Below are 15,098 nucleotides of genomic sequence, written 5' to 3'. Positions count from 1 at the left end.
TGAGATTGTAAACAAAGCTACTAAGAGAGAGGGCAAGATCCTCGGATGAAATCAATAGGATTTTTGCACAGGTCAAATCTTAGCACAGATCCTTGAAAGAAAGTGCCATTAACTGAAACAGTGGGACTTGATTTTAAGTAAGCATGTTAAGGATTAGGTTGCCAGGGGGTGGGTGGGTTATGGATTGTTCCAATTACTTAAAAGCGCTTTTCATCCACATTTGGTTGCTTAATTTAATTTGTAGTAAAGCTGCTGTTGCAAGGCACAGAAATACAGTGTCCTACAGGGAAGACTCAAGACATTTTGGTAGGAGAGGTGGAAAATAAGAATGGCACCTCCTGCCATTAACAAACAGATAGTACAGTCCACAAGGAAGTTCTCCTTCGCAAGCCGACATGCTTTTGAATGGATTGTGGCCTGTACAGATTAGATTAGATCTGCTTGTGTCCCAGTTTGAATGGGATCCAAATAAGCTACTCAACTAAGAAAGTACTCTTGCTTGTATCACGTTCATTGCATCCTGATCTAAGTGGATCTCGCCAGTGGTACATCCAGCATTTCTTTGTGTTTGGGTGAGAGAGAGAGAGAAAGAGGGAATCAGGGAGGGATAAAGACAGGGAAAAAATAAATGAAGGGTGAGAGAGTGAAGGAAGAAAAACAAAGAAAGGAGGAAAAAATGAGAACGAGAGAGAGAGAGAGGGAGGCAGAAGATCTGACAGTAAGTAAAACATTTTAAAAGTGGGTCTTATGTTGCACATTGGGGCTAAAGACGGGTCCCAGAATTGAAGACTACCACTATATGGACATAAGGCAAAATATCTAGGCACTGAACAAAGGCTGTTTGTGGGGTTTAACTTCAGACAAAGCCTATCTTGCCATCACTTTAAACTTCTGTCCCTTCCCTGCTATAAATCAGATTGTTCATGCTGAAGGTGTTCAGGACAGGAGTGCTAAGCCAGCTGGACTGTCCACCAGCACCTGCATAGTAATTCATTCTGGAGTGGGACGGAGAACTGAGTTCAAATCCTGCAGGTGGGTTGCTGTTGGAAGCAGAGCAAGAGCTCAAGCTGTGCCCACTCTGCCTCCCTGGTGTGAATTCAGAGCCCGGCCCACCAGAAATCTGCCTGGGAAAGCCATTTCGGCTATGGGCCACGGCATTCATGGTGGAGATGAAGGTGGAGAAACAACGGCCAGAGTTCAGGCTGGGGGGCTTGCAGTCATTCATGGTACTTGGAGAGCAGCGCAGTTCACCAGAGCCCAAGCTGCGGGGTTCCAGGGCTCGTTGCACAACACCACTGTTGCTTTTGTCCTCTGCTTTGTGAGGGCCTCCGGGCCCGTGAACTGGGTCAGATCGCCTTTTCCTCTTCCTCCGGAAGTTGCCATTATCAAACATCTTCTCACAGTTTGGATCCAGCGTCCAGTAATTGCCTTTACCTATGAACCAACCAAGAACATGTGGATTTAGCAGGGGCAGGCAAAGAATATGTTGAAAATGAGACCTTTCTGAACAGCCTGGGGAAAGGGGTCAACCGAGAGGCAGTCATGTGAGCAGACGGCACCAGATGAATGTAAATCCACTTTTCTGTACAACTCTCAAGCCATTTAGATGTACTCATTTTGATTGACTCCCCCCCCCCCCGGCCCCAGATAATGGGATAGATCCAGACTAAGATAGTTGAACTAGGGTTCCACTGAAATTAACGGGACAAGTTAGTCCCATTGACTTCAATGGGAACCAAGTGTAATTTACAGAGCAATCCTAAATTGCCCTGGGGGCATGGAATGAAGTGAGGAATGATTCATACTTCCAAAGTCCTGCTGTCTCTCTCCAGCCAGGGTGGGATGTGGGTTTTTCCATTTATTTTAGACAACTGACTTTGTTGTTGTCCTTATTCCCCCTCCAACACACACACACACACACACACACACACACCCAGAGGTTTCAATGGCAATTAACATGCCCAATCCTGTGGTCTGGTAGGGGAGCAAGGGGGCTTTTGATCCAGCTGCCCCCAACATATCCCGGACATCACCATCCTAAAATGCCCCACTTGAGGCCTACAAATGCCAGAGGAGCTGTTTTCCTTGGGCATACCAGGTCTCTCCAGGGGGTGGGTGGGCGCTGCTCTGCCAGCAGAGTTCTCTTTTGTTGGAGGTGTACTTCTAAAACTAAGCCTCCCTCAATGGTCCATCTGAAGGGGTTAGGATTCCTCTGTAACCAGGGTGTAGCAGAGACAAGGACTCAGAAGGATGCAGCACCCACACTTCTTTATTAGCAGGGATGCTAATGTCATCTGTCATACACACCCCATCAAGCAGACTTCCCTGTTCTCTCTGTGTTTAGTAGCTGGGGTGGGAGTAGGGAGGATGATTCTCCCAACAACAATATATTGTTCCCTGTTGTAATGCAAAGTATTTTGGGGGAAGCTTGGTTTTGAATGGGCAATTAAAACCCATTAGCTTTACAAAAGATCTACTCCCAATGGAGATGACAACTGCTAAAATTGGTTTTTTGATTGGGATCAACAAAACTGCATGAATTTTTGGACTCTCTTTGGGGGCATAGCTATGAGGACCGCCTGCACTTCAAAAATTTACTACTGCACCACTGTCTGTCTAGATCAACCCAATATATTTTGTCTGGATCAGCCCAATATATTTTGTCTGGATCAGCCCAATATATTTACAGCAGAAGTGTAAAGTTGCTGTTCTCAAATGATCACTTATACTTAAAGCATTGGAATCAAGCCATCAGGATTCCACCAGAGAGAGGATCTCAAACTTCAATTGGGCTCCAAACTTCAATATATCCTCTGCAATATTTGATTCAGAAACTTTAGTCTGGCATTAGACCCAAACATGGAAGCAAACCAGGCTGAAATCAATAGGACTTAATTTCCAAATAAATGTATTTAATTACTAAACTTTATCAAGTAAATATGGGGCTGTCCCTTGTGAAGAGAGTTGCACCTAATAGATGCTATTGTTAAACATCTGTCATTACAATATTTAATGGAACTGGTTTGCTTATACCTTTCCTATCCTGATGGCTCAAGGTGAATTACAGATCTTACCTCAATAGAAGCAAATTATTTAAGACGAGTCTGCAAAACTAGAAGCTGTTTGCACTTGATGCTTATATCTGCTCAAATACTGGAAGTAAGTTCAAATGGGAACTTTTTGCAATGTAATGCATTTAGAATGGCGATACCAGATCATGTCACCTCCAATAAACACATTTAAGCCATCATATATACTGAGGCATAATCATGAGGTAATCATTTCAAAGCAAGATTGCTAAGGGGACTAAACACCCATGAATGAATTCACCACCTGCTGTGTTCATGCTAGCAGTTTTCTGTTGAAATATTACTACTACTAATAGCAACAAAAACAACAAAATACTACTACTACTATTATTTCTATGATGCTTTCATAATACTTTACATGCATTATCTAATTACAATCCTTCCAACAATTCAGCAAGGTAAGTCAGTATTATTATTCCCAGACTGCAGATGTACAGACTGGGGATGAGAAAAGGTGACTTGCACAAGGCAAACTAGAGTTCACAACAGAGGCAAGATTCAAACTGAAAACTTCTTGATTTGCAGCTTAGTCCTTTAGCCACTACATTATACCAGCTCTGGTTTACTTCTGAGATGACAACCCAAAATACCTATATGCATGTACAATTAACATTTTACATCAGTGGTACATTTTAATGTTAGCCTACCCTTGGAAGGTCCATCAGTAGTTATAAGATGCCTGGGAGAAAGAATGGTATAGACACTGTGCAGGGGAGGCTGGAGCTAAGAAGATTTTCATCCTATGTATACTCACCTGGGAGTAAGCACCATTGGGCTCAATGGGGCTTACTTCTGAGTGAACAGGCATAGGACTGCACTGTAGACATGGTTGTTACTTTCCCCCCTGCCTAGATTACAAATGTAAAAGTTGTTTTGGCTAGACACTTGATTTTTTTTTTTAAAAAAAAATGCCCCTCCCACCCTTCTGTACCAAACAAACAGCATGCCCATATGCACCCAAATAAAGAGGATGAGCCTCAGAAGTACTTTTAGGATTAGCATCCTGGGGTGCAGAGTAATTACTTTCATTCTGCTGTACAGGGGAAATTGGGTGTATAACACCCTTTTCCAAAGTAGTAGCCTTTATGCTCCGTTATTCTGTTTAAGGTAATATGATACAGCCACCACTTTCTTCTCAGCAAATGGGGGAGAAATCAGGGTGGAATGACAGAAGTTTACACCTCACTCCACCAGAGCGACACAGTAATTACCATGGGAGCTAAAGTGGGAGTAGGTTAACGCTCTTTGAAAGGGGTAGGTAGGAAACATTTTGGAATGCAGGCTTGCACTCAAATCTGAAACAAGCTGAGAGCTCAACTGAAATGTGGCCATTGACTTCAATGGGAGCTAGAGGACAACAACCACTAACTTAAAAGGAAATGTAGTTGATTCTTCCGACTGTAACATTCCACTGTGCAACAGCGGGAAGAAAAATCCAGTGAGCCAACAGTCATCTCCATGATCTAACCCGGGTTCCCCTCAACAGCATAACCCAATCCTGTGTTTCTTTAGTCCGCAGTGAGTCCTATTGTATCTAACGGGGCTTTCTCCTTAGTGTGTTTAGAATTGCAGCCACCTTTAGATGGAGGAATTTAGTGGTGTGGTGCCTGCGCTTAATTGCAAGTCAGTGTGCGTTAAGTACCCAGACATCTCAGTTCCAACCAGGTGACTTGCTTTCAATAGAAATTATTTCCATGATCAGACTTCAAAAGGAAGCATATCTTGTATTCCTTTGGGCTTGGTCGTTTTTCATGCCGCTCCTAAAAGAGATGGCCCTGCCAAGATGGGTTTGTGTGGTATAGTTTAAAGGGGTTTTGTTTTGTTTTTTAAAGAAAAAACATCCACCCTTTCAATGCATACTCATCAAGAAATGTTGCTGCTGTTGATAAAAAGCAACCACAATTTTTAGGTGCTGTACAAAATTTAAAAAATAACATCCCTTTGCAGACTTAGAGCCAGGGACATTGGTAGGCCAAGACCAATGGGATCCCAGGCCCAGATCTATTTCCCAGAGACACACATCTATTCCATAGAGCCCTGATGTCCATTGGAAGCTCCCCGCCCCCTCAGGGTGCAATCTGTCTAAACATGCCCAATCCTATGCATCTTTAGACAAAAAACTCCTACAACTTCCAGCATTCCCCAGCCACCTGGGAGTTGTAGGATCCCCCCCTCTAAACGTGCATACGATTGCACCTTAAACTTAATTGGCACGCATGGGGGGGGGGGCGATTTTCAAAGGGCATTGCAGCTGGGGAGGATTTAACTCTCCCTTTCTCACATGCTGCCAGCCCCCACCCCACCTCTATCTATCTATCTATCTATCTGTCTGTACCACACTGCATGGCAATTAAGCTGGGGAGATTCATTGGATTAGGATGCTCTGGGGCAGGGTGCAAATTAATGGAAGCATTTACTTTATTGGAGGTGATTTGGCTGCCAAATGAATTGGGTGGCTTTGCCAACGTCTCCAAGAACCAGGCGGGCGGCCACCTCGACCTAGGTCCCCCGTTGATCGGCGCCAGCCCGCCGACCCACCCCATCCCCTTTCCCGCGATGCCCTACCTGGATCGTCCTCATTGCGGGGCACCTTCTTGAAGCAATCGTTGAGGGAGAGGTTGTGGCGGATGGAGTTCTGCCAGCCGGCTTTGCTCTTCTTGTAGAAGGGGAAGTTGCCGGCCACGTACTGGTAGATCTGGCTCAAGGTGAGCTTCTTGTCGGGCGCGCTCTCGATGGCCATGGCGATGAGCGCCGAGTACGAGTAGGGCGGGCGCACCAGCTTGAAGAAGTCCTGCTGCTGCCCGGCGGCCAGCGAGAGCCAGCTCAGCTCGGGCCCCGCCGAGGGGGCGGCCAGCAGCTGCCGGGCGCCCGCCCCGTACGCCGCAGGCAGGAAGGGCCCGGCTGCTCCGCTGGGCCCGGCCGCCAGGTAGGGGTTGGGCGGCACGGCCGAGCCGTTGAGCCACAGGTACGGGCTGCTACCGCCGCCGCCGCCCGGGTCCCCCAGGCCGAAGCCCGCGGCGTGAGCCGGGGCTCTGTGCGCCGCAGGCGCCTGGAAGAGGCTCAGGTTGTCGCAGTAGACGGCCGCCACGTCCAGCAGCTCGTGCGCGCCGGGGGGCTGCTGCCCCTCCAGCGCGTTCATCCTAAGCAGCCCCGGACCTCGACGGAGCCACTGAACCCATGGCCGGGCGCACGCCAGCGGCACAGAGCCAGGCGGCGGGGCAGCGCCGCCTACTCGCCAGCCTACATCGCCCCCCCCTCCCTAGCGCTTCACGACACAGTTCTGCCCCCACCACCACAACCGGCCCTCGACGACGCCCTACCCGCACCGCCTCCTGCACCCCCGCGGCGCCACGCTCAGCGCTGACCCCGTCCCCAAACGCCGCCCCTTCTCCACCGGAAGCCTTGGCATGGATTGCCCTCTCCTAGCGTCCCAGCGTCTTCGGAAGAGCCTCCCCCGCCCCCAAACTTCCGAGGAGCCAAGGAAGAAGGGCGTTAGAAAGGGAGTCCTAGGAGAGCTGACCCAGAGTTCTGCTGGAGACGGGCTCCCACAATCCGCGCCCGCGTCCCCAAGCCTCCCCTCGCCTGCACGAAGACGATGGAATTCCACCGTTGCCCCTGCTGTTGGCATTCAGAGGTATACTGCCACTGAAAATGGAGGTTCCATTTAGCTCTCCTGGCTAATAGTGGCTGGTAGAATCAAAAGGCACTGGGCACCTCTTCTGTCCTTCCCTTCACAGTTTTTTTGTAAGAAAAAAGATGGAAGATGGTGAGAAAATCTCAGAAGGATGGGATGGAAGACAACAAATGGAAGACAGCATCATGTGGATGCTGCCACGCCCCATAAAATTCCATGAATGAGGCAGGGTGATGGCACCCCGAAACCTCACCTGGTAGCACCCCGTGACGGTGGGGCAGATGATGTGCACCACCACCACTTCTTCCATCCTTTTTCTTGTTGCAGAAAACCCATTATGTGGGGGTAGACAGAATTGCAGCACCATGCCTTCTGTTGCTGGGGAACGGGTGGGAGAGTGCTGTTGCACTCTCTGTGTGAACAGAGTGCTGGACTAGATGGACCCTTGGTCTGATCCAGCAGGGCTCTTCATATGTTCTTATGACTGGTAACGCTGGGAGCAACCCCAGAATCAGATTGTCAAAGTAAGCTACATACATTTGGTAGGACTGCAAACTTCTTTTTTCTGTCAAGGTTCCTCTGTCATTCAGGAATTCAACCTGGCATGCTTTCCCCCACCTCTGGGCTCCTCTTCACCTGTTCTGTTTCTCTCCAGTATGCAGTCTTCTGGCAATGGCCTTCACTACATATAAAATATAAAAGTACATTTTATTGTGACTATAATGACAGATTTACTGAGTTTACTTTTAGTTTTTTTAAAAAACTTAATTTTATGAGCAAACAAAGTTATAGATAATATAACTTTGGAAACATAAAGGCTGCTTTAGGTTTCTAAAGCAGTTCTCCTCACCTGGTACTCTCCAGAGGTTTTGGATGACAATGTCCAGCATTCCTGACCATTTGCAATGCTGCCTGAGGCTGGTGGGAGCTGAAGTCTAAAATATATGGAGGGCACCAGTTGGGGAAGGCTGTCCTAATGCAACAAAGTGACTTTAATTCTGTAAAGAGCACTAAAAAAAGTATTGCTCCCCCACCCTGCTTTATCCAACATTTCTGGGGGCAGAAGAATGGAATTCGGCAGGCAGATTCTCATGCAGGAGCAAGTGCCAAACTAGTCATGACATGGAAGAGCCATGATGAAGATCAACCTCCCACCCACTTAAAAGTTAAGTTAAATTAAATTAGTTGCCATTGGAGGATGTGTGTAATCCTGGCAAACCCTTTTCTTCATGCTGCTTTCGAAATGAACCCCTTCCCCCACCAAAAGCACCTCTTTGCCCCATGGGGTAAAACTTACAAGTACCTGTACAATAGCTGCACATTTTCTGCTTTGAGCTAAATAGCAAAATTTGGAGATGGAAAATGGCACCAAGGGGAACCCTAAGTACTGTGTTCCTGATTCCATTCCAGCCCTCTTCATCTGTTGATTAGTTTTATTTTATTTCATTTCATACTGAAGACTCCTAATCACTGATCTCCTGCATCATGTTTAGCCTGACTCTGAGAAAAGCTTTGTTGCTGAAACTCCTTGCAACTGTAGATACCAAAACCCTCATGATGACTACCAGACACAAAAATAGCCACTACCAGACACAAAATAGCCATAGTTTTCACCTTTCTCCCATGCAAAAAAAGAGGGGGGAACCCACCTTTCTACTGGCTTCACCTTCTTCCCCCTCCCTTTGCCAATGGGAGAGTTTGGCTGAAACAAGCTCTTGGCATTGCAGTTCATTTGCTGAGCTGCACTTCCCTCTAAAGCAGAGGTGTTGAACCCCTTTCATCCCGAGGGCCAAATTCAATTTTGTAAAACCTCTTGAGAGCCGCACTCCATTGGTGGGTAGGGCCAAAGACAAAAGGGGAGTGGCCTTAGCAGAGGCATTTCAACCTTTTAGAATGGTGGCAGGGTGGGGGAGACACACACAAAAGCTGAAAAAGCACAAATGATTGGTGGGCAAGTGGAAAGGGGAGGGATGAAGAGAAGGGGGTGAGGCCACCTGGAGAATCTGGAGGGCAAGAATGGGACTGCAGGAGAGCTGAATTTGACCCATTTGCCTAAGGCTCAATATCCCTGCTCCAGTGGAGGCTGGTGGCTCCGATGTCAATGGGGTGGTGAATCTGCCCCGGGTTTTAGTCAGACTATTCTACATTTTGGATAGCTCCTTTAGAGTAAATTCCATCAAAGAGAAAAGACTTTAGCCATGTTAGGCAAGAGGATTGCAAGTTGATCAAGCAAGAGCACAGGGGAGAGAGGTTTCCCCAACAAAGTTACTGCTTCCCCCACCCATCTCCATTGGGAAGCACTGGAGGCATTTCAGAAATCTTTGCACTGTTCTTGGGCAACAGCAACAAAATTTTCACTTTCAACTCCAGCCTAAATGAGAAAATCTGTCAGTTTGCCATGCTACTGGTTGATTCAGAATCTCCCTCTGCAAACTGATAGGGATTGGCTGTTTCCCAAGTAAAAGCAACACACAGAAGGTCCCTTCCACACTCTAAAAGAAAAAGAAAAAAGAAGCTATTGCTAAGTCATTCATGCCACAGCATAATAAAAAAAAACCTGTTTTTATTCTTTTAATTTTTGTATATTTGTTTTAATGTTCCATATTTTTATCTTTGTAAACTGCCATCCCCAGTTGGCATCCTGGCTGAGGATGATGGGTGTTGTAGTCCAATACAGCTGGAGGGCGCCAGGTTGAGGAAGACTGGAGCAAGACACGGAATAACGGGCTCAAGTTAAAGGAAGGCAGATTCCAGCTGGACATCAGGAAAAACTTCCTGACAGTTAGAGCAGTATGACAATGGAATCAGTTACCTAGGGAGGTTGTGGGCTCTCCCACACTAGAGGCATTCAAGAGGCAGCTGGACAACCACCTGTTAGGGATGCTTTAGGGCGGATTCCTGCATTGAGCAGGGGGTTGGACTCGATGGCCTTGTAGGCCCCTTCCAACTCTGCTGTTCTATGATTCTATGCCCAGAGAGCTTCAGCTATGGGGCAGAATAATAATAATAATAATAATAATAATAATAATAATAATAGTACCACCACCATTTAGGTCATGTTATCATCCAAGGACCATTTTCTACATGCCGTTGTGTATAGACTTGGTATTCTGATTGTCCATGGCAAATTCCAGATTCTTGTTTACTGCATTCACATTCTGCATGTTTGCAAATGATTTGCATGTTATGTGCACCCACAAAACATAATGTATGAAGAAGCCTAACATTACACAAAGAAGAAATAGTATGTGGATTCAACACAAGATGGTCATTTTCATATACAACTTTTGAAACACAGATGATGCTGATACTCTTAGCTCAATTGCAAAACAAAAGCAGACCCATAAAGAAAACACAAGACAGACCGAATCTTGCTGCAAAACAGGTAAGATTTCCAACTGACCAGAAAAACACTGATCCGGTCCACTCTTGTGCCTGTAACTGGAGCTTTATATGCAAAAATCTGGAAGTGAAGCTTCCCATGGTCTCACCTGCTAATATCTGTATATCATTAGCTATTTCTTTTTCAAAAATCCCAACTACAATGACTACTTGAGAAGTAAACAGCCCAATTCACAGCAGCAGGCTTTTTTGTTTGATTTGACTCCAGTAGTACTAAGGGCCTTGGTTCTCAATATGAAATGAATGAGGGTTGCTAGCTTTTCAGCAGCTTCTGTAGATGTGCTTCAACTACAGCTTGGCCTGCAAACATTTCTCATGGCAACATTTCTCTCCATGCCATGAAACATTTCAGCTGTCATAACATCAGCACAGGACAATCTCAGTGGGCAAACTTGAAATGTATTGTTTATTTATATATTTATTTGCCTCCAAATGTTTTTTCCCCCTCCAGAATTCTCCTCTGCAAATGTTTGTTGAATACATTTGTTACTTTTTTTAAGGGTTGCCCCATTGACTGTGGCCCACACCAGGGTCTGGAGGGAGGAGAAGATGACCCAGGGACCTCCAGAAATTGTCATGCCTGACTTAGATGGAAGTCCCATTGAGTTCAACAGGGGTTACTCCACGTAAGTGAGTATAGGATTGCATGCTAAAGCCCCAGGCATAGAAAAATAACATGGGTTCTAGCCCAGCCTCTTATCACAAGCCCCCATCTCGGATCTAATTGCGTTCAAAACAGGCTCCTTCAGACGAGGAACAGCGACCACATGATTTTTAATTGGAAGGGGAATGTGATTGAAAATAATAGGCTGCAGTAAAACAGTGCTATCTAACAGCGGAATAAAAATCCGTCATAAATAAACAGTGGATTTAATATGTGTTAAAATAAAACAGGATGGCTGGGGGAAGGGGCGGGAGATAATCCTGTTTGCTTACGACGTTGTGAAATTGACCCACAAACTTCCTGGAGTGGCCATTCATGAGCATGCTATAAATCGCTCGTTTAGAGATCCTGTATGGGTAAGCATTTCTTTCTTTTTTGTATAGCAGAGCATTCATCCATATAACAGCTGGGGATGAACAGGCTCTGATCTTTGATCAGCAGCTGATAGAAGATAAGTGCTTTCCCCTGCTTAGCACTGGAAAAGGCTCCTTTTCTCAGTGTTTAGCAAGGGAAAGGAATTCTCTCCAATTAGCTGCTTAGCATTGATAACAGTGTTTCCCTATGGGGCAGAAGGAGGCAATAGAGACTACTGGCTTTAATTTCAGTGAGGCTGTAAATCCATTCTGGGTTTCAGTCAGAACCACCAAGTACTCTAAGGGAGCTATCCAAGGTGTTGGACCTATTTTGGGGATAGGGCTAAGCACCTTGGATAGCTCCTTTAGAGTTCAGGATGGTTTCGACTAAAACCCAGAATGGAGTCACAGTCCCACCAAAATCAGAGCTATCAACTTCGACTGGAAGGAGTGATGCCAGAGGAGGAAGCTGGACAATGATTCAGTCCTGCTTCCTTTTGAGCTTTACCCTGCAGAGTCTTGTCATTCTTCCTTCTGAGTGGTCATGCAGACGCTTGCCCTGTTTTCTAATTAATAAATGTGATGCTTATGCTTATTTCTGAGCCTTCTGTTGTAGAGGTCTGTTCTGCCTAATTCTGAGTTGACATGCAGGGACTTGGTGTGTGGAATGCTCTTTGAAAATGCTACTGAATGATTCTTTCCTGCTTACTTGTGAGCAGACATGCATATTTGGGGGGCTGCTTGAAAGTAGTGCAGCCCTACTTACTTCTAAGCAGACATGCGGAGACTTGTCCTGATTATTTGTGAGTAGACATGCTTCCTACTATCAATTGGTAACGATGGAAATTGGATTGTTTTAGCTCCTCCCAATGCTGGGATGCAGCCCCCAAAGCGTCTCTGAAATGGAATTCAGTCATGGGGCTGAGAAAGGTTTGTCTAAGTGACACAGATTCCCAATTGACATTTGCCATGGTATATAAGACACAATTACATCACCCATCCAAAGAGAGCAGTTGTTATTTAGGGTTGTGCATGTGTTGGTATGATATATCAGATTTGGTGTATCTTGTGGAAATGAGTATCTAATTTGATTCCCAATACTACCGAACACTTCCATTGTGTCCTCCTCACCCCAGTTCTTTGCAACAATCCTGTGTTCTGTTGGGAAGTACTGCCTTCCTGATTACGTTTTCATGATTCACAAGTTTCTGGATGCAGGCTTTTGTCAAATGCAACTTGAAAACTTACTAAGGGTGCAATCCTATGCGTGGTTAGACTGAAGTAAGTCCTACAACTCCCAGCATCCCCCAGCCAGCCATGACAGAGTCGCCACCTACAGGATCTACAGCAGGCATTTTTAAAATTACAGTATCCATCTGATGTGGTAAAGGAACAGATTAACAGGGCCAAACAAATATGCAGATGCCGCCTACTACAGGACAGTCACAAGAGAGAAAACAACAGAACTCCATTTGTCACTTACAGATCCCAGCTTAAGCCAGTACAATTAGGGACTTACAATCAGGGCTGTGCACAGCCCCCCTGACTTGCTTTGAAGGCTGTTTCAGAGCCTCCGAGATGGCCCCAATTTGATTCACGGCACTTCAAGGGGTGCCTGCGTCGCTTTGGCACTGAAGACAAAGCAAGATTCGCGCCCCCCGAAATGACTTGGCCTTGCAAGTTCCTAGGTGCCGGCCGTGCAGCCGGCACCCAGGAAAACCCAGCACAAAGCCAACCAGGAGTCCATGGGACTCCCAACTCCCCCTTCCCCACTCGGAATCTCCTCACCCCCCTCACCCCATCCTAGCACCTTCACCCCTTTCCCCCCTTCCCCAACCCAGAGCTGCCACTGCTGAGACTTATCTGTAAAGATCATGGTGGCTCTTTCTTTTACTATATCTATGGCTGTAAACTACAGTGGACATAAAGAGGAATGGCCCTTTACAGCCACCGTAGTTTGTGGCCATAGATATAGTAAAAACAGAGAGCTGCCATGACCTTAACTTTAAATTGTGGCTTGGCTCTCTGGGAGGAGGACGTGATTTGCAGGTAAGTCTTGTGGTGGAAAGAGGTGACTTGGGAGGATGAAGAGGGCGGAGAGGGAGGTGAGTCCAGTGAGTCTTATGAGTCCAATGAACTCAACTGGACTCACAGACAGCCTTGCAATGGCTTTCCCAGGTGGGTGGGTGGAGGGGGAGTGGCCCAGCACTGGTCTGAATCACCCTGAGTCACCCCAAGGCTTCACTGCTGATCTGCTTCAGCCTTGGTGCACCTCAGGCCGACTTGGTACTGCCTTGGATCGGCCTGGCTCAGATTTGGAGAGTCAGTCCTAGCAGGGCACAGCCCTTCTTACAACCCATTTTGGAAAATGATCCTCACCTCTCACAGACCGTAAGTGTGAGAGGCCTTTACTTGCATGCAGACAACCTGCCAATCTCAAACAGCTACTCATATACAACAATGAACTACCCCAAATGGATAACAACTCTGGAACCTGGCCTTGCAAGAAACACTGTTGCCAGCTGTGCCCCCACATCTACCCAGAAAACACTATCACTGGATCAAATGGCTGCAGACACACCATCACAGGATCATGCAACTGCTCATCCACAAACATGGCACATGCTATCATGTGTCAGAAGTGCCCTTCAGCCATGAACATAGGCCAAATTGGATACTCCTTAGGCAGAATAAATGGGCACATATTTGACATTTTAAAAGGTGGCATTGACATATTTGCCCGGCAGCATTTCAACTTTCCTGGTCATTCAGTAACAGACCTCAAAGTGGCTGTCTTGCAACAGAGCAACTTTAGAGACAGAATTCAGCGTGAGACCTCAGAGTTGACATTCATTGGGTCTGTTCAGACGCCATGGTTAGGCTGCTAACCCTTTTGCAGCCAATGGTTAGTGTGTGTGTTTAAACTGTGGTTATGTAGCCACAATGGTTAGAAATGATTCACACAATACACTAAGCCATAATATTTAGCTCAAAACACTTAACCATCATGACTTAGCATGTCATCTGAAAGTTAAGTTTAACACCTTGGCACTTGGTTTAAACTGATCATCTGAATGACTTAGTCATAACAGCCCATACAGTCCAAATCCCATCATGTAGTTTACTTTCTTTAATATTGTAGATATTAATTGAAATGGAATGTTTGCTTTCTATCTGCCTGTAACTGGCTTTTTCATCTTATTTCTATCCATGCCTGCATGTGACAAAGCGGGTTTAGACCACCAAAGCCTTGGTAATAAAGCATGGTTAGTCTTTATGGTGCCACAGACTCCCATTGTTTTCAATCCCTTATTCATTGCGCTTTACAGCAAGAGCAACACACTGCTCCATATGCCTAGGGTGACCATATGAAAAGGAGGACAGGGCTCCTGTATCTTTAATAGTTGTATTGAAAAGGAAATTTCAGCAGGTGTCATTTGTTGTATATATGGAGAACCTGGTGAAATTTCCTCTTCATCACAATTAAAGCCCTGCCCTCTTTTAACTCTGGTCACTCTAGTATAGCTCCTGCAGCTTTAACTGTTGTGATGAAGAGGGAATTTCCCCAGGTTCCCCATATATACAAATGACACTGCTGAAATTCCCTTCTCTATGCAACTGTTAAAGATACAGGAGCCCTGTCCTCCTTTTCATATGGTCACCCTACATATGCCTCCATTCCGGGGCAGTGCAAATGAAAGACATGGGCAAAACTCCACCAAATGCACGAATACCCTGTGAACTGAAGGGGCTTCAGTCCAGCCTTCACCAACCTGGTGGCCTCCAGATGCATTGGACTACAACTCCCAAAATCCTCCAACCAGCACAGGGGGATAGCTGGGGAATGCTGGGAGTTGTAGTCCAACACATTTGGAGGGCACCAACAAGGGGCTTGTTTATTATTTATTTATTTATTTTATTACATTACATTTTTATACCTCCCAATAGCTGAAGCT

General features: G+C 46.1%; 1 protein-coding gene across 1 annotated transcript; it reads right to left on the bottom strand.

Moving 5' to 3' along the window:
- Positions 1 to 883: 883 nt before the first annotated feature.
- On the bottom strand, positions 884 to 6,228 carry FOXI2 (forkhead box I2). The gene is made up of 2 exons (XM_063133271.1): positions 5,655 to 6,228; positions 884 to 1,434 (listed from the first exon to the last, which is right to left on the bottom strand). The coding sequence occupies exons 1-2, from the start codon at positions 6,226 to 6,228 to the stop codon at positions 884 to 886; spliced, it is 1,125 nt and encodes a 374-aa protein (XP_062989341.1).
- Between the last annotated feature and the right edge of the window lie 8,870 nt (positions 6,229 to 15,098).

The sequence above is a fragment of the Elgaria multicarinata genome, chromosome 8 (assembly GCF_023053635.1).
Source record: "Elgaria multicarinata webbii isolate HBS135686 ecotype San Diego chromosome 8, rElgMul1.1.pri, whole genome shotgun sequence".
Taxonomy (NCBI): Eukaryota; Metazoa; Chordata; class Lepidosauria; order Squamata; family Anguidae; genus Elgaria; species Elgaria multicarinata.
Note: the sequence above shows the minus strand (reverse complement) of the source record. Positions and strands in the feature narration are given on the sequence as shown.

What these genes read in the sequence shown, in the direction of transcription:
- FOXI2 (XM_063133271.1), bottom strand. Translation starts at nt 6,228, where the DNA reads ATGAACGCGCTGGAGGGGCAGCAGCCCCCCGGCGCGCACGAGCTGCTG. An exon ending in CCGCAATGAGGACGATCCAG is followed by an intron (nt 1,435 to 5,654) that starts GTAGGGCATCGC and finishes GTTGGTTCATAG; the next exon opens with GTAAAGGCAATTACTGGACG.